The sequence below is a fragment of the Oncorhynchus nerka genome, linkage group LG17 (genome assembly GCF_034236695.1).
Source record: "Oncorhynchus nerka isolate Pitt River linkage group LG17, Oner_Uvic_2.0, whole genome shotgun sequence".
NCBI lineage: Eukaryota > Metazoa > Chordata > Actinopteri > Salmoniformes > Salmonidae > Oncorhynchus > Oncorhynchus nerka.
The window spans coordinates 45,970,091-45,992,908 of NC_088412.1; the positions used below are offsets into that span (position 1 = coordinate 45,970,091).

General features: G+C 43.4%; 1 protein-coding gene across 2 annotated transcripts in view; it reads right to left on the reverse strand.

Moving 5' to 3' along the window:
- The window catches only part of LOC115145320 (tyrosine-protein kinase receptor Tie-1-like), a 28,588-nt gene that overhangs the window by 4,800 nt on the left and 970 nt on the right, over positions 1 to 22,818 (reverse strand). Inside the window, exons 2-19 of one of the 2 annotated variants that reach the window (XM_029686807.2) lie at positions 22,338 to 22,646; positions 22,069 to 22,179; positions 21,700 to 21,855; positions 21,236 to 21,367; positions 20,866 to 21,006; positions 18,548 to 18,676; positions 18,210 to 18,355; positions 17,852 to 17,996; positions 17,425 to 17,583; positions 17,075 to 17,212; positions 16,533 to 16,823; positions 15,953 to 16,243; positions 15,264 to 15,457; positions 13,507 to 13,717; positions 7,716 to 7,826; positions 6,808 to 6,998; positions 4,603 to 4,716; positions 3,210 to 3,280 (exon numbers count right to left, since the gene is read on the reverse strand). In XM_029686807.2, coding sequence (XP_029542667.1) covers positions 3,210 to 3,280; positions 4,603 to 4,716; positions 6,808 to 6,998; positions 7,716 to 7,826; positions 13,507 to 13,717; positions 15,264 to 15,457; positions 15,953 to 16,243; positions 16,533 to 16,823; positions 17,075 to 17,212; positions 17,425 to 17,583; positions 17,852 to 17,996; positions 18,210 to 18,355; positions 18,548 to 18,676; positions 20,866 to 21,006; positions 21,236 to 21,367; positions 21,700 to 21,855; positions 22,069 to 22,179; positions 22,338 to 22,646 — 3,040 coding nt within the window. Of the gene's footprint in view, positions 1 to 3,209; positions 3,281 to 4,602; positions 4,717 to 6,807; positions 6,999 to 7,715; positions 7,830 to 13,506; positions 13,718 to 15,263; positions 15,458 to 15,952; positions 16,244 to 16,532; positions 16,824 to 17,074; positions 17,213 to 17,424; positions 17,584 to 17,851; positions 17,997 to 18,209; positions 18,356 to 18,547; positions 18,677 to 20,865; positions 21,007 to 21,235; positions 21,368 to 21,699; positions 21,856 to 22,068; positions 22,180 to 22,337; positions 22,647 to 22,818 lie in introns of both variants that reach the window. The other variant, XM_029686806.2, reaches the window with a different exon arrangement.

The following is a 22,818-nucleotide window of genomic DNA, read 5'->3' on the forward strand; positions in this document are numbered from 1 at the left end:
AGCTAGCTTGTTAACAACATGTTTACTACAGAAACGTCTCTCCTCTTTGCTAACCTAACCAGCCTCGTTCGTTCCACTTCCTGTAGATGTCCTCTGGCCTTCCAGTCAATTCTGAACCGGGTATAAATAGTCTGTGTTTGACAGGCTCTATGTGGTAGTGTGGCCTCTCCACTATGCTCCTCTTGGCAGGGCCGGTCCTTGCCATTGTGCCACCCTAGGCAAGACCAAAATATGTGCCCCTGCAAAACTAAAAATGTCCCAGTAAGCAAAATGAAGTCAAAGACATCTAAAATACGTCTTTTCCAGACAATTAAGTTAGGTTCATTTTCAATTCTGAATGAAAGTAGAAAATATGTATTTTCCAGATGTTGAAAATCTGTATCTTCCGGACATTAAAATCAGGTTCCTTTTTTGATTCTGAATGAAAGTTGAAAATACGTCATTTAGAGACATCTATGTTTGGGCCAAGTCAAGGCTGGTCCAGACTGGAAAGAATCTGAACCAAACATAAACGTCTACGACTGGCTCAGATGTGGTACGGACCAGACCATAAACCAGCCACCGTGGATGTAGAAATCAAGGCCGGTCAGGACTGCACCAAAAAAAAGACACCCAAAAAGCGTCAGTGTTGGTCCGTGCTTACAGTGTTGCCTGAAATAACATTTTATGAATGCCCATCTATGTGGTAGGCCAAACATTTGTAAAACACCCCAAAAAGATATTGACTCGTGCTTACTGTGGTGTGGCTCCCATCCATGTCGCTAACTATGGTGTTTCATGAACGCCCATCCATGTGGTAGGCCAAACATTTGTAAAACACCCCAAAAAGATATTGACTCGTGCTTACTGTGGTGTGGCTCCCATCCACGTCGCTAACTATGGTGTTTCATGAACGCCCATCCATGTGGTAGGCCAAACATTTGTAAAACACCCCAAAAAGATATTGACTCGTGCTTACTGTGGTGTGGCTCCCATCCACGTCACTAACTATGGTGTTTCATGAACGCCCATCCATGTGGTAGGCCAACCATTTGTAAAACAAGCTGTTGCATTGGCTTCATTAGTCCTGATTCCTGTGACTAATCAATGTGGTTATTTAAGCTCTGAATATCAGCTCCCCAACTTTATCAGGAGTTATCGTGAGCCTGTTTGCAATGTGTTTACACAGAAGGAGATGCAGAAGTCGGGCCTAGCTCCGATCAGCTTGTCCAAAATGTACAGATGCAAACTTGAAACCACTAATCTTGACAACGGGGTGAAACTCATTGACAACAGTTGTAACGTTCCGTTTCCATATTGTTCCCTCTACTTTGACCAGTCCTGTTTTTAGGATATGTTGTTTGCTAACATGACAGCAATTTTTTTTGTTGATTGGGCGCCATTTTAGTTTGGGCTATTTGATGGGAGAAACCGGCACGGTGTCAAAAGTGTCCCGTCTCATTACCTTGTCACACATTTTATCTCCAGCCTGTAGACGACAGAAAAGGCCACAATACTCGTTCTATCACATCCTAGATCTGCTAGGTGATTTCTGTTAAGAGTTTCTTTTTTTCTTTGACAGAACGTTGTGTGGTGGAGCGCAGCAGTAATGTTGTCTCTCCAACAGCACCCTGGAGAGGAGAGCTGGGAATGGACAAAGCAACATACTTTTGCTCCCCTGCCTTTGACAACGTGGGCACTGCTTATCACAGGGTGGCATCAGCGCTCACCTAAAAAGCCTAATCCTAATCCTGCCTAATGAGTAGGCCGGGCCATGCCTCTAGGCTCCCTGGGTTCTGTTATCAGTTCCTCTGCACTAAATTAGCAGTTCACCATCGGCTGGGGGGGGGGGGGAGGGAGGAGGGGAACATGATTTGTTGTTTTGGACAGCCGGGTAGAGAGAGAGAGCAAAATGATGTGACTGCTGGCATTGTATTTTCTTCGAGCCCTTACCAGAAGCTGTGTAAGACATGGCATAAGTGTCTAAAGATAAATTAAAGATTTGTTCTATACTGAACAAAAATATAAACGCAACATGCAACAATTTCAAAGATTTTACTGAGATACAGTTCATAGAAGGAAATCAGTCAATTGAAATAAATTCATCCATGGATTTCACATGACTGGGAAAACAGATATCTGTTGGTCACAGATACCTTTCAAAAAAAAAAAGTACGGGCATGGATCAGAAAACCAGTCAGTATCTGGTGACCACCTCACATAGAGTTGATCAGTTGGCTGTGCAAAGTTTCTGGATATTGGCTGGAATTGGAACGCGCTGTCATACACGTTGATCCAGAGCATCCCAAACATGCCTAGTGGGTGAAATGTATGCAATTGTGATCATTGTCCGTAGCTTATGCCTGCCCATACCCTAACCCCACTGCCAACATGGGGCACTCTGTTCACAACGTTGACGTGAGCAAACCGCTCGCACACATGACGCCACACACGCTGTCTGCCATCTAAAACGGTACAGTTGAAACCTGGATTCATCCGTGAAGAGCATACTTCTCCAGCCAGTGGCCATCTAATGTGAGCCTTTGCCCACTGAAGTCAGTTACGAAGCCGAACTGCAGTCAGGTCAAGACCCTGGTGAGAACGAGGAGCACGCAGATGAGCTTCCCTGAAACGGTTTCTGACAGTTTGTCCGGGTGGCTGGTCTTAGATAATCCCGCAGGTGAAGAAGCTGTATGTGGCGGTCCCCGGCTGGTGTTGTTACACCAGGTTTGTGGATGTGAGGTTGGTTGAGTGTACTGCTAAATTTTCTAAAACGTTGTAGGCGGCTTATAGTAGAGAAACGAACATTAAATTCTCTGGCAATACCTCTAGTGGACATTACTGCTGTCAGCATACCAATTGCACGCTCCCTAAAAACTTGGCACATCTGTGGCATTGTGTTGTGTGACAAAACTGCACATTTTAGAGTGGCCTTTTAAGGTTCACAACACAAGATGCACCTGTGTATTGATCATGCTGTTGAATAAGCTTCTTTATATGCCACACCTGTCAGGTGGATGGATTATCTTGACAAAGGAGAAATGCTGACTAACAGGGATGTAATCAAATGTTGTGCACAACATTTGAGAGAAATACGTTTTTTTGTGCGTATGGAAAATTTCTGGGATCTTTTATTTCAGCTCATGAAACACGGGACCAACACTTTACATGTTGCGTTTATATTTTTTGTTCAGTATAGTTGAATATACGTTTCCCAGTCAGATACTCACACGTCACTCTTGATGGTGTACACACTGTAGTTTAGGGACTCTATCGCCATCCAACGCACTGGCAACCTCCCCTGCAGCACAAAGAGAAAAAGCCAAGACATCCCATTGGAAAACGTGGTATAATTCAGTTGTAAAATGTGGTTTTAACTGACAGTATGAAGTATGTCTGGTACAGAATTATAATGGTCCAAGTCCTGTGCTTCTCTCTTCTCATTACTAGCTGTAAGGGAGCATTGGACTTGTAAGGTAACTTGTTGCCATGTCAAACACACTACTGCCCTCTTCAGCTGATACTTTTATGTCGGACTTATTTCCCATTTCTGACATACTCTCCCCTCCACATGTACAGTATTTGGACAGTAAAAGCAACATTTTAGCATTTGGCTCTATACTCCAGCAATTTTTTTCAAAAGGTTTAGTATTTGGTCCCATATTCTTTGCACTCAATGACTACATCAAAGCTCGTGACTCCACAAACACATTGGATACATTTGCAGTTTTGTTTTGGTTCGTCTTTCGGATTATATTTGATCAAATAGCAACAAAATGGTGAATAATGTGTCATTTTGGAGTCCATTTTATTGTAAGTAAGAATAAAAGATGTTTCTGAACATGTCTACATTAATGTGGTTATGGATAATCATGGCTGAATTGTGATTATAATGACAAGTGAGAAAGTTAGAGGCACAAGGATCACCCCCACCCCCCACCCCACTATATCACTAATCAATGTTTTTGTAGCCTCTGTAATCTTCTCACTCATCATTATTCATGATTCATTAATTCTGTTTCTTAATCATGGCATTATCAGGATTAATTTAGAAGTGTTCTATCTATCTCTCACTTACTCCAGTCCACTCCATTTACCATTCAATTATTTTTTAGGCAACACATAACCCAAAACCCAACCAAAACAAAACTGGAAATGCATCCCACTAGTTTGTAGAGTCACAAGCTTGATGTAGCCATTGTGTCCTAGGAATATTGGACCAAATACTACACTTTTGACTACTTGAATACACTAAGTGAATTTGTCCAAATACTTTGGACTTCTTCAAAACGTGGGACTAGATACATAAAGTGATTTAATTTCTAAATGGTACAACAGATATGCATGAAAATACCTTCAAATAAAAAGTGATGTTCTGTATCGTCGGCTCATATCAAACATTTCATCTCAAATCCAAAATGCTGGAGTAAAGAGACAAATGTAAAAATGTAGCTTCTGTGTCCAAATGCATACAGAGTGTAAGTAGTGCTCTTGTGTGAGACACCGTGCAACATTTTCACATTCTCTTCAGAATGTGCTACTTGATGTTGGCTGACCAACGATGATACACACTAGAATCCTAGCTATTGTTCCTTAATGTGCTGTATGTGACTGAGCTCCCACCATGGTCTTTTTGACGTAGACCTCCTCCCCTCGGGACAGACCGAAGTCTGCTATCTTGGCCACTAGGTTGTCTCCCACTAAAACGTTCCTCGCTGCCAGGTCTCTGTGGATGAACTGGAGAGAGAGAGAGAGAGAGAGAGAGAGGAGAGGAGGAGAGGGTGAAAATATGAAGCTCACATCTGGGAATATCATATGAATTTATGCTGATAGGAAATCTACATTGATGTAGGATCCTGTAGATTCCCTGTCATATTTATCAATCATCATTTGTGTATTGAATAGCATTGCTGTAAAACATTTTTTTTTAAAGGATACTACCAAACTTGGATATAAACAACATGGAATTGGCAACCACCCTCCCATCTCAAGGACGCAACTTAGAGTTCACAGGCATACAGTTGAAGTCAGAAGTTTACATACACCTTAGTCAAATACATTTAAACTCAGTTTATCACAATTCCTGACATTTAATCCAAATAAAAATGTCCCTGTCTTGGGTCAGTTAGGATCACCACTTTATTTTGAGAATGTGAAATGTCAGAATAATATTAGAGAGAATGATTTATTTCAGCTTTTATTTCTTTCATCACATTCCCAGTGGGTCAGAAGTTTACATACAGTACACTCAATTAGTATTTGGTAGCATTGCCTTTAAATTGTTTAACTTGGGTCAAACGTTTCAGGTAGCCTTCCACAAGCTTCCCACAATAAGTTGGGTGAATTTTGGCCCATTCCTCCTGACAGAGCTGGTGTAACTGAGTCAGGTTTGTAGGCCTCCTTGCTCGCACACGGTTTTTCAGTTCTTCCCACAGATGGCCACTCCAATACATTGACTTTGTTGTCCGTAAGCCATTTTGGCACAACTTTGGAAGTATTCTTGGGGTCATTGTCCATTTGGAAGACCCATTTGCGACCAAGCTTTAACTTCCTGACTGATGTCTTCATATGTTGCTTCAATATATCCACATGATTTTCCTACCTCATGAAGCCATCTATTTTGTGAAGTGCACCAGTCCTTCCTGCAGCAAAGCACCCCCACAACATGATGCTGCCACCCCCGTGCTTAATGGTTGGGATGGTGTTCTTTGTCTTGCAAGCGTCCCCCTTTTTCCTCCAAACATAACAATGATCATTATGGCCAAACAGTTCTATTTTTGTTTCATCAGACCAAAGGACATTTCTCCAAAAAGTACAATCTTTGTCCCCATGTGCAGTTGCAAACTGTAGTCTGGCTTTTTTTATGGCGGATTTGGAGCAGTGGCTTCTTCCTTGCTGAGCAGCCTCTCAGGTTATGTCGATATAGGACTCATTTTACTGTGGCTATAGATACTTTTGTACCCGTTTCCTCCATCATCTTCACAAGGTCCTTTGCTGTTGTTCTGTGATTGATTTGCACTTTTCGCACCAAAGTACGTTCATCTCTAGCAGACAGAATGCATCTCCTTCCTAAGCGGTATGACGGCTGCGTGGTCCCATGGTGTTTATACTTGTGTACTATTTTTTTGTACAGATGAATGTGGTACCTTCGGCATTTGGAAATTGCTCCCAAGGATGAATCAGACTTGTGGAGGTCTGAGGTCTTGACTGATTTCTTTTGATTGTCCCAGGATGTCCAGCAAAGAGGCACTGAGTTTGAATGTAGGATCTTGAAATACATCCACAGGTACACCTCCAATTGACTCAAATGATGTCAATTAGCCTATCAGAAGCTTCGAAAGCCATGACATAATTTTCTAGAAGTTTACAAGTTGTTTAAAGGCACAGTCAACTAGTGTATGTAAACTTTTGACACACTGGAATTGTGATACAGTGAATTATAAGTGAAATAATCTGTCTGTAAACAATTGTTGGAAAAATGACTTGTAAATGTCCTAACCGACTTGCCAAAACTATAGTTTGTTAACAATACATTTGTGGAGTGATTGAAAAACAAGCTTTAGTGACTCCAACCTAAGTGTATGTAAACTTCCGACTTCAACTGTACCTGTGTGCATAGCTGCGGGAAGTAGTTTGCGGGGGGTGTTTCCAATTCTATGTTGTTTATATCCAAGTTTGGTAATATACCTTTTTTACTGGTCCACTAATACAGGATTAGTAATGTGTGGTTTTTTTCTTCTTCAATACATTTTTTAAAATTCAGATTTTTCAGGGGGTGCTACAGCACCCTCAGCACTGCTCACGGCTATGCCCGTGTGTATACTCTACCTGTTTGTCGCTAAGGTAGTGCATGCCAGTGGCCACGTCGACAGCGAACTGCAGCAGTTGTTGTGAGGTGAGGGTGGAGGCTGTGCCGTGCTCCTTGGCGAAGGCAGGGTCTGTCTCCAGGACCCGGCTCTTACGCAAGAAGTCAAGCAGGTTTCCATATGGGGCGTACTCAATGGCAATGTACAGGTACCCTACACGGGTAGAGAGAGAAGCAGTTGGAGGAAAGTAAAGAACGTTTATGATTTACTGGTACACTGTATGGAGAAGGTTGTTTAGCGAGACACCGTTTGCATTAAAGTTTGCCATGGAGAGGTAGGAAGGCATTAATGGAATGTCATTCTGTATTCCATAGAAATAGAATTCTCGTCCTGTGCTGTGATCGTCATAATTGTATAGAGAGAGAGAGGGAGAGAGAGAGAGAACCACCAGTGCTAAGTCAAGGCTACTTGAGAACCATTAGGATTGTGACACACGGTGGTTTAGTAGGATGTATATATATATTTATTTTTTTAAATCTCTGTTAAGGTACTTTCCGCTCTAAACTTCCTCCCCACCATATGTTATCAATCGTAGATCTTTATACAAAGAGAAACAGGCAATTCAATTTTTTCCCAAAACTGTCAGAAGTGGCTAGGAAATAGACATTTCATGCTCAGAGCTTGGTCCAAACGTATATAACGTAAGGCTATACGCTAACACAATGTAGTGTAACAGAGTTTCAAATGTAAATATTAAAATCACTATCAGAATACTATAGCTATCATATAAGAATACAGACTTATTTATTTAAATGTTTCCTAAAGAGATACAGTACTTTAAAAGTCTTCCCTTGAGATTACAATGTCCATACTTTAGTATAGTATCAATTAAGAGCGTTGCCCAGCATGGCCAGTAGGTGGTGTGCTCACCCCTGTTTTCACAGGCTCCTATGAGGTTGATGATGTTGGGATGTTGGCCCAGTTTACACAACACTTCCAGCTCTCCTGCAAAGTCCCGGTGGTCATTCTCCGAGGCAAACTCTGCTTAAAACAAAACAGCGCACACAACAAGTTACAAACATGTACAGAGAAAGAAGCTTTGTGACATTATATCACTGTGTTAGAATGTGTGTTTTGTTTCTTTGACTGTTATGTGTGTGAGTATGAGTTATTGATGTGATTGTGTGTGTGTGTGTGTGTGTGTGTGTGTGTGTGTACATGCTTGTGTGGTAGTGTAAGTGTGTGTCAAAGGAGGCTCCTCAGAGGAGGAAGGGGAAAACCATCCTCCTCAGTGAATTTCATAAAAATAAAAATAGTGAAACCGTAAAAATTAAAAAATATCCTTTTTAGATAAAACTATACTAAATATACATCACATACACTACCGTTCAAAAGTGTGGGGTCACTTAGAATTGTCCTTGTTTTTGGAAGAAAATCAAATATTTTGTCCATTAAAATAACATCAAATTGATCAGAAATACAGTGTTGACATTGGTAATGTTGTAAATGACTATTGTAGCTGGAAACTGCAGATTTTTTATGGACTATCTACAGAAGCCCATTATCAGCAACCATCACTCCTGTGTTCGAAAGGCACATTGTGTTAACTAATCCAAGTTTACCATTTTAAGTCCTCAACTGGCAGCTTCATTAAATAGTACCCGCAAAACACCAGTCTTAATGTCAACAGTGAAGAGTCGACTCCGGGATACTGGCCTTCTAGGCAGAGTTGCAAAGAAAAAGCCATATCTCAGACTGGCCAATAAAAATAAAAGATTAAGATGGGCAAAAGAACACAGACAATGGACAAAGGAACTTCATTTCTCAGAACAAGAATAGACTGACGAGTTTCAGAAGAAAGTTATTTGTTTCTGGCTATTTTGAGCCTGTAATCGAACCCAAAAAAGCTGATGCTCCAGATACTCAACTAGTCTAAAGAAGGCCAGTTTTATTGCTTCTTTAATCAGAACAACAATTTTCAGCTGTTCTAACATAATTACAAAAGGGTTTTCTAATGATCAATTAGCCTTTTAAAATGATAAACTTAGATTAACTAACACAACGTGCCATTGGAACACAGGAGTGATGGCTGTTGAAAATGGGCTTCTGAACTCCTATGTAGATATTCCATTTAAAAAATCTGCCGTTTCGAGCTACAATAGTCATTTACAATATTAACAATGTCTACACTGTATTTCTGATCAGTTTGATGTTATGTTAATGGACAAAAAAGTTGCTTTTCTTTCAAAAACAAGGACATTTCTAAGTTGACCCCAAACTTTTGAACGATACTGTGTATTCACATAATAATCCAAATAATTAATAAAAACACACTATTTTGCAATGAAGGTCTACAGTAGCCTCAACAGCACTCTGTAGGGTAGGGCCATAGCGTAGCCGGCGGACAACTAGCTTCCGTCCTCCTCTGTGTACATTGACTTCAATACAAACCCTAGGAGGCTCATGGTTCTCACCCCCTTCCATGGACTTACACAGTAATTATGACAACTTACAGATGACATCCTCTAACCCACATATGTCAGAGTCAAGGCCCGCGGGCCACATCCGGCCCGCAAGAAGGTTTTTTACGGCCCCTGGGATGATCTTGATTTATTATTAGAACCGGCCCGCAGCAAGCCGGCAGCCCGCAGATCTTTTACACGCACCAATACTACATTTCCCACAATGCAAAGGTGACGCACCGAGCAGTAGGCTGCTTCATTTCAATATTTATTGGCACAGCAGTCGTCAGCATCACAGTAAAATTAACTTTCAGATACCCATCAAAAATGGCAAAACGGAAGGTGGATACTGAGAACCGGGGTTTCAAACAAGGTGGGAGTCGGAGTATATGTTCACGAAGGTAGCTGGAAAACCTGTGTGTCTTCTGTGTGGAGAAAGTGTGGCGGTACTGAAAGAGTATAATCTGAGACGACATTATGAAACGAAACACGCGGACAAAAACAAGAATATGGACATGGAACAAAGGCTACAAAAGGCAGAGGAATTAAAACGAGGCCTCAAATCTCGACAGGCTCTGTTCAAAAAAGCCAAATCACAAGGCCAGGCTGCTGTCAAGGCCAGTTTTATTTTGGCAGAAGAGATCGCTAAATCAGCCCGGCCATTTACGGAGGGGGATTTCATCAAAAACTGCATGATTAAAGTTTGTGACGAAGTTTGCCCAGAAAAAAGGCAACTCTTTTTAAATGTGAGTCTGAGCAGAAACACCATTGCCGAGAGAGTAGACCAGTTGTCCATCAATCTAAAAGAGCAGCTTGTGAAAAAGGGAAAAGATTTTATTGCATATTCCTTGGCTGTGGATGAGAGCACCGACATTTCTGACATTGCCCAGTTGTCAATTTTCATCCGCGGAGTGGACTCCAACCTAAGCGTGACAGAGGAGTTTTTGGCTTTACGTCCTATGCATGGCACAACTACGGGGCATGATTTGTATGAAGAGGTGTCAAGATGTGTAAATGAGATGGAGCTGCCTTGGGAAAAACTCGTGGGTTTGACAACCGACGGAGCACCTGCGATGTGTGGACACAGGAGCGGACTGGTGGCGAAGATACGGGAAAAGATGCAAGAGGAAAACGCGACAGGTGAGCTGACAGCTTATCATTGTATCATACACCAGGAAGCGTTGTGCGGTAAAGCCTTGAAAATGGAGCATGTAATGAGCATCATCACGCGCACAGTTAACTTTATCAGAGCCAAAGGTTTGAATCACCGCCAGTTCAAGGCATTTCTGACGGAGTTAGAAACGGAGCATGGTGATTTGCCTTATCACACAGAGGTGCGATGGCTAAGCCAGGGAAAGGTGCTTCAAAGATGTTTCGAGCTTCGTGAGGAGATTTGTCTGTTCTTGGACAGCAAAGGGAAAGACACAACACAACTCCGAGACGAAATGTTTCTGTGTGAAATGGCTTTTCTGTGTGACATTACGAGTCATCTGAATGCAATAAACTTGCAGCTGCAGGGTCGGGATCGTGTCATCTCTGATATGTACAGTACAGTGAAGGCATTTAAAACCAAACTGACTCTGTGGGAGACGCAGATGCGGAAAGAAAATTTGAGCCACTTTCCCAGCTGCCAGACCATGAAAGAGAAGCTCTCTACCAGTGCGTTCCCGAGCACACAGTTGGCTGATAAAATAGGTATGCTTGCCGCTGACTTTCGACGCCGATTTGCTGACTTTGAAGCACAAAAAAGCAGGTTGGAACTGCTCGGTAACCCATTTGCTGTTGACGTGGAAAGCTCACCACCAAACCTCCAAATGGAGTTGATTGACCTCCAATGCAATGATGCACTGAGGGCAAAATATGCGGCAGTGGGTGCTGCGGAGTTCGCCCGTTTCCTCCCGGCACAATGCCCCAGCTGCGCATCCAGGCTGCTCAAACGTTGTCTATGTTTGGCAGCACATACCTGTGTGAACAACTGTTTTCTTTGATGAACCTGAACAAAACATCACACAGAAGTCGACTTACTGCTGAACACCTCCACTCAATTCTGAGGATTTCTTCAGCTCAGAGCCTTACCCCGAACATTGATGAACTTGTGGAAAAGATGGGACACCACCAAGTATCACCCTCAACCTCAAACAAGTGAACATTACTGTGCAATCACATATTTAGAGTTTTTACTCAGTTCAAGTTTAAAAGTTAAAATGTAATATTTGTTTTCACTGCATGTTACTTCTCCTTAAACAAAGTGTATTATTTTTTATTTTTTTGTATTTCAATCCAATTATATTTTAAAAATATTTCAGTTGAGTGGATGATAGAAAATTGCTATTATTGTTTTTTCTTTGAAGTAAATTTAGCCCACTTTTGCTAAAATAGAAAATATAGTCTACTGATGGTGCCTTGAATACCGGTTTCTTTCATTTAATGTTCATGTTATGGGGATATTTATATAAAGGAAATTTGTCTTTTGTGTCTGTTGAAAATTAAAGATTACTGACAGAGCCATAAGAAAATATTGCTTTATTTATCTGATCATATTGTAATATATTTGTTAGGTTTTCAGTAGGTTCAATTAGGTTCACTAGACTATATGCGTCATTTAAAAAATTTTCAATGAACATTCGAACAGTCCGGCCCTCGTCTTGTAGCTGATTTTTTTATTTGGCCCTCCGTCCATTTGACTTTGACACCCCTGCTCTAACCTATCTGGGATCTTGCAGCATGAACTGACATGATGTCCACCCAATCAAAGGATCAGAAAATGAATCTAGTACTGAAAGCATAATTTACAGATAGCACCGCAGTGCATAAAATGTGGTCAGTAGTTGACGCAAAGAGAGTGAAAAACAATAGTTGAACAGTTTTGAACAAATTCATTTCTTTAAAAATGAATGTGACGCGAGAGAGAGATTTTTTTTCTCACTTTCACTTAGCTAGCCTACTCAAACACCCAGCTCAAACAGAGAGGGATGCTATGTTAGCTAGCCTACTCAAACACCCAGCTCAAACAGAGAGGGATGCTATGTTAGCTAGCCTACTCAAACACCCAGCTCAAACAGAGAGGGATGCTATGTTAGCTAGCCTACTCAAACACCCAGCTCAAACAGAGAGGGATGCTATGTTAGCTAGCCTACTCAAACACCCAGCTCAAACAGAGAGGGATGCTATGTTAGCTAGCCTACTCAAACACCAGGCTCAAACAGAGAGGGATGCTATGTTAGCTAGCCTACTCAAACACCCAGCTCAAACAGAGAGGGATGCTATGTTAGATAGTCTACTCAAACACCCAGCTCAAACAGAGAGGAATGCTATGTTAGCTAGCTGGCTATGGCTATCCAACACTGGAACTCTTCCAAGTCATGGTAAGCTTTTGGTTTTATTCATTTATTGCTACCGGGGCCTGCTGGTGTAACTGCTAAACTGATGCTAACTGTATACTGTACTGCATGATTGTAGCGGGTTTACTAACACGTTAGTTCTATTAGCTATGTTGACAATGACATTGCTAATGTCTTTAGCTAATATGGTGACAACGATGTAGGCTGTGTTTAGTGGTTAGCAGTTATTAGGTTTGGCTTGGAAAGGTTTTTTCCCCTGGTCACAGACAGCTGTTGTGTTGTGCACTGAAGTCCACAAGTGAAGGGAAAAGTTGAGAGGAGAGAGTGTAGATGCGAGAAGGAATTATACAACAAGCAAAATGTTCATACTGTTTGTATGTGGCTGCTATGAAAGTGAACTGTGTTTATGCGTGATCAGGGGTGTATTCATTCCGCCGATTCTGTTGAAAAACGTTTCTTAAACGGAAGCAAACGGAACAAAATTTGCCCATTAGAAACTCTTGTTTGCAACTGTTGGACTAATGATTACACCCTAGATCAGCTAGATGCAAGCAATAGTGTGCAAGCCGGTATTGAATGTGTCACTGTCTGTCACCTTGATTACTCAAAATGTTCTCTCAACCTGTGCACCTACGTTGTAAACTGTCATTCATAGACTAGGTTGTAGAACCCTCATGATGGGTATTGGGAAAATTCAAGTATCATGTAGTAGGCTAAACCTATCAATGTTACATTGAGCTGGGTGAATGGAATATGAATGACAGTCATCCAATATGCTGTAATAGAAATAAATCCATGCTCATAAAAAATATATCATCCATCCTCCATCTTAAACATCACCGACCACCACTGCTGTGTGAGTGAGTGCTTGCCTGCGCGCGTGCGTGCGTTGGTACATGTGTGTGTGGTACCTACTACCTTTTAGCATCTTGATAGCAGCGCTCATCTTGGCCCCGTCCTTCTTGATCATGGCCTTGATGACCTGTCCGAAGTTGCCCTCTCCGATCACATCTTCAAACTTGATGTCATCCCACTCCAGGATGGGGTAGGTGAGGGGCTCAGAGGTAGGCTTCGGCCTCCTTGTCAGGGTCAGGGTCCCAGAGTTAAACTGGAGGATGGTCTCCTCTCCCTACGGGTTGCAATGATAATTTTGTTGGATTTGTTTTTAATCAAAGCATAGAAATTATCAGATTTGAGGTGTGTTTCTCATAACATGTCTATATGTGAAGTTTGAGATAGTGTGGAATGTTTATTTATCTAATCAGGTTATCCAACTTGTTAGTGAAGGAATATACAGTACCAATCAAAGGTTTGGACAGTTTGGCTGCTTTTCCTTCAGTCTGCGGTCCAATTCATCCCAAACCATCTCAATTGGGTTGAGGTTGGGTGATTGTGGAGGTCAAGACAACTAATGCAGCACTCCATCACTGTCCTTCTTGGTCAAATTGCCCTCACACAGCCTGAAGGTGTGTTGGGTTATTGTCCTGTCTAAAAACAAATGATAGTGCCACCAAGCGCAAACCAGATGGGATGGCATATCCCTGCAGAATGCTGTGGTAGCCATGCTGGTGAAGTGTGCCTTGAAATCTAAATAAATCACAGACAGTGTCACCAGCAAAGCATCCCCACACAGTCACACCTCCTCCACCATGCTTCAACATCACACCTCCTCCATGCTTCACGGTGGAAACTACACATGCGGAGATCATCCGTTCAGCTACTCTGCGCCTCACAAAGACAAGACGGTTCAAATTTGGACTCATCAGACCAAAGGACAGGTTTCCACCAGTCTAATGTCCATTGCTCGTATTTCTTGGCAGAAGCAAGTCTCTTCTTCTTATTGGTTTCCTTTAGTGGTGCTTTCTTTGCAGCAATTTGACCATGAAGCCTTGATTTACGCAGTCTCCTCTGAACAGTTGATATTAAGATGTGACTGTGACTTGAACTCTGTGAAGCATTCATTTATATAGCAATTTCTGAGGCTGGTAACTCAAATGAATTTATCCTCTGCAGCAGAGGTAAGTCTTCCTTTCCTGTGGCGGTCCTCTTGAGAGCCAGTTTCATCATAGCACTTGATCGTTTTTGAGACTGCACTTGAAGAAAGTTCTTGACATTTTCTGGATTGACTAACCTTCATGTCATAAAGTAATGATGGACTGTTGTTTCTCTTTGCTTATTTGAGCTGTTCTTACCATAATATTGGAATTGGTATTTTACCAAATAGGGCTATCTTCTGTATACCACCCTTACCTTGTCACTACACAACTAACTGGCTCAAACGCATTAAGAAGGAAAGAAATTCCACAAAGGAACTTTTAACAAGGCACACCTGTTAATTGAAAAACATTTCAGGTGACTACCTCATGAAGCTGGTTGAGAGAATTCCAAGAGTGTGCAAAGCTGTCATCAAGGTAAAGGGTGGCTACTTTGAAGAATCTCAAATAAAAAATATATTTGGATTTGTTTAATACTTTTTTGGTTACTACATGATTCCATATGTGGTATTAATAGTTTTGATGTCTTCGCTATTGTTCTACAATGTAGAAAATAGTAAACAATATAGAAAAAACCTGGAATGAGTAGGTGTGTCCAAACTTTTGACTGGTACTGCAGTTTAGGTGTTTTTTTTTATGGCATATTTGTGTGTTTGTGAGTCCTCTCTCTCTATCTCTCACCGATCCAGACTGGTAAGTGAAGGTGCGTCTGCGGTTGAGCAGAGTTTTGCGGATGCAGAAGAGAGCCAGCAGGGCCAGCAGGATGGTGACACAGGTGACCGTCACAGACCCCACCACAGCTACCAACAAATGGTAGCCCTCACTGCCTGGAAGCCCCCCCACACCCTGGGTGGTAGGAGTGAAGTCCTGGGGACCTAGAGGGAGAGGTGATATGAGGAGATACTCTTATACTTATGTAAGTATCCTCACGTTTTAAAGTGATAGTTCACAACAACAACCAAAATCTATGTTCACTCTAAAATTTCACTCAACGTTTTTGGGACATTTTCAAGACCTCAAATGTGTTCAAATGTCAAAATGAGTCCATGTCCCATACGATCTGTTGTTTACATCCAGCATTACACTTCAATCCCAAACGAGTGGGAAAGATTGGCAATCTAAAGTGATTAAATGAGATGGAGGTACCCTTCTTTGTTATTCATTTGGGATTACAGCATTGCTTGATCTAAACAACAGATCGTGTGGGATTCAAACAAACCTTTGGCTTTTGACCTCTTTTGAGTACTGAAAAGGTCAAGAAAAAAAAACCTTCGATTTTCAAGTGGAAAACTTTAAATCCATGTACTTTGAAGCCTTTTTGAACCTGTTTAACACCTTTTACTCCATGCGTGTTTTAAACCGTCTCTCACCGTCTCCCTGGGTCCTGGCATGGACAAACTTGCTCCACTCCCCGGGTACTTTAGAGAAGGCCCTCACTCTGAACTGGTAGAGAGTACTACCGTTGAGCGCTGTCACATCTTTAGCTGTCTTGTTGCCATCGTCTGTGTCGACCCAGGGGTGCAGGCTGCCCTGTCCCACCGACTGGTACTCTATGATGTACTTTACTATGCCCCCGTTAGGGTCCTCAGGGGGCTGCCACTTCACCTGCACCGCAGACACAGACAGGGGCAGAGCCTGGACGTTCCGAGGAGATGAGGGACCTGGGGGAAAGAGGGGAGGAGAGGGACAGAGAGGAGACATCAGCGAGGTTAGTATCGGTCAGAAGGTGTTCGCTTAGGCTATATGGCGATTGACAAATTGTACCATTAAAGTGCTTGAATTTCTTTCCGTATTTCCTTAGTAAGTCATCCATTCCTAAATGCCCTTTCCTTTATGCACCCATCTTTAAATATGACACAATATAAGGGCAGGGGGGAGCCACCAACCATCCACCAATGACAGTCGTCAACACTCACTGCTAAGCCAATAGGAGGAGCTCTTGTTAGTTACCCTGGCTGTTTATGCGGACGTTGTACGGCTTAGAGGCGGGCCCCAGACTGCCACAGTTGAGCAGCCTGACGACCACTGTGTAGTCTTGGTGGTACTGCAGGTTGTAGAACTTGGTGGAGAGCACATTGAGCAGGGTGGTCTCCTCTCTCAGCTTCTCTCCTGAGGGGGAGGGCCCGAAGAGCTGCACTAAGAACCCGCTGGCCCTGTCCGCGTTGCCATGCAACAGCCAGCGCACAGTGGCGTTGCGGCCCTCCAGCGAGCTGAAGTCAATCTCTGGTCGAAGAGTGGGCTCTACAGCAGCAACACAGAACACGCAGTCATGGAAAGGTCCTCCAGCCTCTACTACAACTTAGAAACAACTTAGAAACACACGCACACACACACACACACGCACACACGCACGCACACGCACACACACACACACACACACACACACACACACACTCCCCACCTGCAACATCACCAATTACCTACAAACCTCTGCTCTGACTATTGCATTTCGACACCGCAAAAACGAATCCCGGCATACTGTTGCTGCTCACCTGGACAGTCAGTCTCCATGATGGCCTCAGGCCCCAGAGTCCCCTCCCCTCCCTCCCCAGGACGGGTCAGCTGGACACGGACGTGGTAGCGTGTAGATGGCTTCAGATTCATCAGAGTTATAGGCTCTCTACTGTACACTAAAAGACAGGAACACAGAAACATAGAGAATCAGACAGGATTACCCATATAGAGTAGGGATCTAATATTGATAATGACGAATTGGCAAATTGTCTTGCGTTGTTTTTAGGCAAGGCCATTTTTCCTGTGAAATGGATGACATGTTATGTTGCCAGGATAGTAGTTGTAACTCCCGTGACTTCACATGAGATCAAACGCCATCTGTATGCACCTATGATGGAGGACCAGGAGTCTCCTGTCTCCATGGGCTTGTAGAGGAGCTTGGTGGAGTCGATGGGTCCGTCTCCTCTGTAGGACTCCACAGGCATCACCACCAGCTGCTTACTCCTCTTCTCCAGCAGCTTGGGAGGGGTGCTGGGGCACGGTGGCTCTGGCGAGAGAGGGGAGTAAAAGTGGGTGAGAATTTGAGTAATGGGTGATCTGATGAGTCTCAACCAGAACATGAAATCTTTATCGCCAGACCATTTCTCAGTGTATATTTAGGGCTGGTTTCCCAGACACAAATCAAGCCTAGTCCTGGACTAAAAAGCATGTTCAAGTCCAGGACTAGGCTTCATCTTTGTCTGGGAAACCTGCCCTCAATGTTAAGCACCTCACATTGACTGATATAGACCAGTAAAATACTTTTCTCTTCTCACCTTTGACACTGAGGTTGAACTTCCTTGAGTCTTGTCCCCCATTGGTGGAAACCCTACACTCCCATAACCCAGCATGCTCAGTGGACAGACGGGGAATATCAAACTGGGCTGTGCTCTTATTGGAGTCCATGGTAGTACGAGACGCCTGAATCAGAGGTCCACAAATATTTTGATAAGGCTGCTTACAGACTGATGTAATGCTGAGCCAACTGACATTATCATAAAACATATTGACATATTTTCACTATTACAAAAACATTGGATTTCACAAATCTCACTGACTACACCATCACAGTTTGTTTCCCAGTAATTGAATAATCAAATGTAAAATGGCCGCCCATCCTCCCATTGCCTCTACCTTGAGCACAGTGCTGTCCAGTTTGCGCAGCTCAATGCTGGCGTGGCTGGGCAGGGGGTTGCCTGTGGCAGAACAAAGGATCTTGGGGCTGGAGTGAAGGTTCCACTCTAGACCACTGGCCATGTCCAAGATCTGGGGGGCGCGGTCTGATGGGAAAGAAACAGATGATGAAGAGGAAGATAAATGAGGTGATGATTATGATGTTGATGACGAAGATGCTACTGCTACTTGTGATGACGTTATTAGTATTGATGCTGGTAGTGTCAGTGGCGATGAAAAAGGAGGAGGAGGGCAAGGAAAAGGAGGAGGAAGAGGAGGAGGAAGTAATGCTTACCTACCTGATTTCTCACAGTGCCGTCCTCTCCAGCCAGTGGGACACTGGCATCCACTGAAACGGTTACACACTCCACCGTTCTTACACTTACAGCGCAGCCTGCAGTCTGCCCCGTACATGTCCCTGTGGCAGACTGGGGAAGAGGGGGAGAGGTGACATTAGGATGGGAAAACCAAGGTGTTGGGATCTGTCGTGATGGAATTGCTACCTGATATGGCTATGCATGTTATGTACTCTGTGTATCTATTTCAACACATGCAGTCATGTTGATAGGTCGGTTGTACAATTACAATCAATATTAATTGGGCCATCTATGATATGCCATAGCCCTACATACAGTTAATTCGGAAAGTATTCAGACCCCTTTACTTTTTCCACATTCTGTTACGTTCCAGCCTTTTTCTAAAATGTATAAAATAAAAAATGTTCCTGTCACGTCCTGACCATAGAGAGCCCTTATTTTCTATGGTAGAGTAGATCAGGGCGTGACTGGGGGTTAGTCTAGTTTATAATTTCTATGTGGGGTTCTAGTTTTGTTTCTATGTTGGTGATTTCTTTCCACCTGTGGTTTGTGGGATATAGTTTATGTGTAGTTGCATGTTAAAACTCCATTGTCGTCACGTTTCATTTAGTCTTTATTGTTTTGTTGTGTGGTTCACTTATTTTAAATAAAGATGTGGAACCCAGATCACACTGCAGCTTGGTCCGATCATTTTTACGACAAACGTGACCGAATATTCCACCACAACAGGACCAAGCAGTGTGCCCAGGAGGAGAGGGTATCATGGACTTGGGAGGAGATTCTGGATGGGAAGGGATCCTGGACTTGACAGTTCCTCATCAATCTACATGCAATAGCCCATAATGACAAAGCAAAAATATGTTTTTAGAAGTTTTTGCAAATGTATTGAAAATAAAAATCAGAATACTTATTTACATACTTATTTACATAAGTATTCAGACCTTTTGCTATGAGACTCGAAATTGAGCTCAGGTGCATCCTGTTTCCATTGATCATCCTTGAGATGTTTCTACAACTTGATTGGTCCATCTGTGGTAAAAGTCCATCTGTGGTAAATTCAATTGATTGGACATGATTTGGAAAGGCACACACCTGTCTATATAAGGTCCCACAGATGACAGTGCATGTCAGAGCAAAATTCAAGCCATGAGTTCAAAGGAATTGTCCGTAGAGCTCCGAAACAGGAGTGTGTAGAGGCACAGATCTGGGGAAGGGTAACAAAAATATCTGCAGCATTAAAGGTTCCAAAGAACACAGTGGCCACCATCATTAAATGGAACAATTCTGGAACCACCAAGACTCTTCCTAGAGCTGGCCGCCCGGCCAAACTGAGCAATCTAGCGAGAAGGGCCTTGGTTAGGAAGGTGACCAAGAACCCGATGGTCACTCTGACAGAGCTCCAGAGTTCCTCTGTGGAGATGGGAGAACCTTCCAGAAGGACAACCATCTCTGCAGCACTCCACAAATCAGACCTTTATGGTGGAGTGGCCAGACGAAAGCCACTCCTTAGTAAAAGGCACATGACAGCCCACTTGGAGTTTGCCAAAAGGCACCTAAAGAACTCTCAGACCATGAGAAACAAGACTAATTGGTCCGATGAAACGAAGATTGAACTCTTTGGCCTGAATGCCAAGCTCACGTCTGGAGGAAACCTGGCACTATCCCTACAGTGAAGCACGGTGGTGGCAGCATCATGCTGTGGGGATGTTTTTCAGTGGCAAGGACTGAGAGACTAGTCAGGAAAGAGGGAAAGATGAACGGAGCAAAGTACAGAAAATTCCTTGATGAAAACCTGCTCTAGAGCGCTCAGGGCAAAGGTTCAGGGCAAAGGTTCAGTGCAATGGTTCACCTTCCAACAGGACAACGATCCTAAGCACACAGCGAAGACGACGCAGAAATGGCTTTGGGACAAGTCTCTGAATGTCATTGAGTGGCCCAGCCAGAGCACAGACTTGAACCCGATCTAACATCTCTGGAGAGATAGCTGTGCAGCGACCCATCTAACCTAACAGAGCTTGAGAGGATCTGCAGAGAAGAATGGGAGAAACTCCCCAAATACAGGTGTGCCAAGCTTGTAGCGGCATACCCAACAAGACTGGAAGCTGTAATCGCAGCCAAAGGTGCTTCATTCGCAAAATGTCTAAAAACCTGTTTTGCTTTGTCATTATAGAGTATTCTGTGTAGATTGATGAGGGGGAAAAAACAATACATTTTAGAATAAGGCTGTAAGGTAACAAAACGTGGAAAAAGTCAAAGGCTCTGAATACTTTCCGAATGCACTGCATAACAAATGAACTCACATCTGTTGCAGTGGTTCCCAGACCAGCCACTGGCACAGGAGCATCCGTAAGGGTCAGCCAGGCAGAACCTCAGCCCTCTACAGTCCATCTCTGGCTTGCATGACTCCTGGCAGTTAAGCCCAAACATTCCCTCTCTACAGGCTGGGTGGGAATACAGTACACATAGATACAGTACAGGTACAGTTACTTCAGACAATTTGGAAATATAATATACTTGTCTTTACAAACATGCACGTATACGCGCGCACGCACGCACGCACACACACACACACACACACACACACACACTATTGCTAATTTGTCGTATGTGTCAGCTTCAACGACTATAATCTTATGCTTTAAACATATTGCCACCCCCCCTTACACACACCTGTCTCGCAGCGCATCCCCATGAACCCCGGTGGGCAGATGCAGTCCCCGTCCCGGTGGTGACACACCCCTCCGTTGAGACACTCTGGACAGTCCTTGTCACAGTCGGCACCCCACTTCTTACTGCCACAGTCTGTGCAGGACAGTGGAGGAGCGTCAGTGGCCAACCCACCCAGATACAAGCACCTCATCCATATGTGAATCACCATACATACTCTTGTAATGGTCAGTAGTAATAAACACGTTAATAACACTAACTGAGTACTAATAATGTACATTCAAAGACACAACCAATCAAAAATGTTTCAGAGGAAAAAAAAAAAAAGCTTCTATCCAGATGGAAAATAGATAAACAACAGCACAGACTAGTGTACTATCAGTAAAGTGCATCAACACCATCATCCACACATATCAAGTGTGTATGTCTTGTGGGAGGTGTGTGTAATGGGAACAGCCCTACTGCACCTCTGACAATCAGCCTCATCCAGGCTCCATTGATGGGACTGTCTCCCACGAAGCTGGCACTGTAGATGCCCTCGTTGGCTTTAGCCACATCCTCCAGGGTTAGTACAGCCGTACTGTTGGACACATCACCCCAGTGGGTCGTGTAGTGATAGTTACCTGGTTTTGCGACACAGCGAGTCAGCACATAGGACAAGCTCTTAATAATGTGAACACATTATAATCCACATGGTACGTGTTTCTAAAATACAAAGGCAATGATTCAATATTGCCATCGTCTCATTTAGATGAATCTATTCCCTGCTCACACATAAATGCCTGCCCTTCATCCATGCACCCATCCATGCCTCCCTCTATCCCTGTGCGACTCACCGTTGTATTTCCAGGTGACGTCTCTTCTCTGGGAGCTCAGGACCTGCATGGCCAGGTGAACTGTGTCTCCTCTGTTTGCTGTCACCGTGAGGTGGGCCGGGACAAACAGGGCTGATAGGAGCCATACAGAAGAAGACAAGTTAACTCTGTCTCTCTCACAGACACACACACACACACACACACACACACACACACACACACACACACACACACACACACACACACACACACACACACACACACTCTTTCAGTTAGAGCCTCTTCCTTACCTTTGGCAAAGTTGTTGATGAGAGTCACTTTACCCAGGTTTATAAGAGGATCAGTTCCCTGGGACGCATGGCAGTAGAAGATGCCTGTTAGGTCCATCACACCCACGAACTCGTTCGCCACCACCTCCTTGGTCTTGGGCCTTTTGACTCTGTAACGTGGCCGTGAGGAGAGGATGAGGATGCTGTTGTCCTTCTTGATGTCCAGGTCTAGCTCTGCTGCATCCCGCTCCCCAGTGAGGCAGGAGATGGAGAAGAGCTGAGGGGTGGAGGCCTCAGCGTTGGAGATGACGGTCAGGTCTGTCACCGCACCTGTAGGGACGAGATGGCGCCACTCATTTGATACAGTCATCTAAACTGTTATGAGGTAAAACAACAAAGGGCAGCTACTGTAATGACCTATTGCTTATTACAATCTGATGTGAGATCAGTTTATCTATTCTAATCCAAATGAACATTACTAGACCTTAGGGCAAAGGTAGTT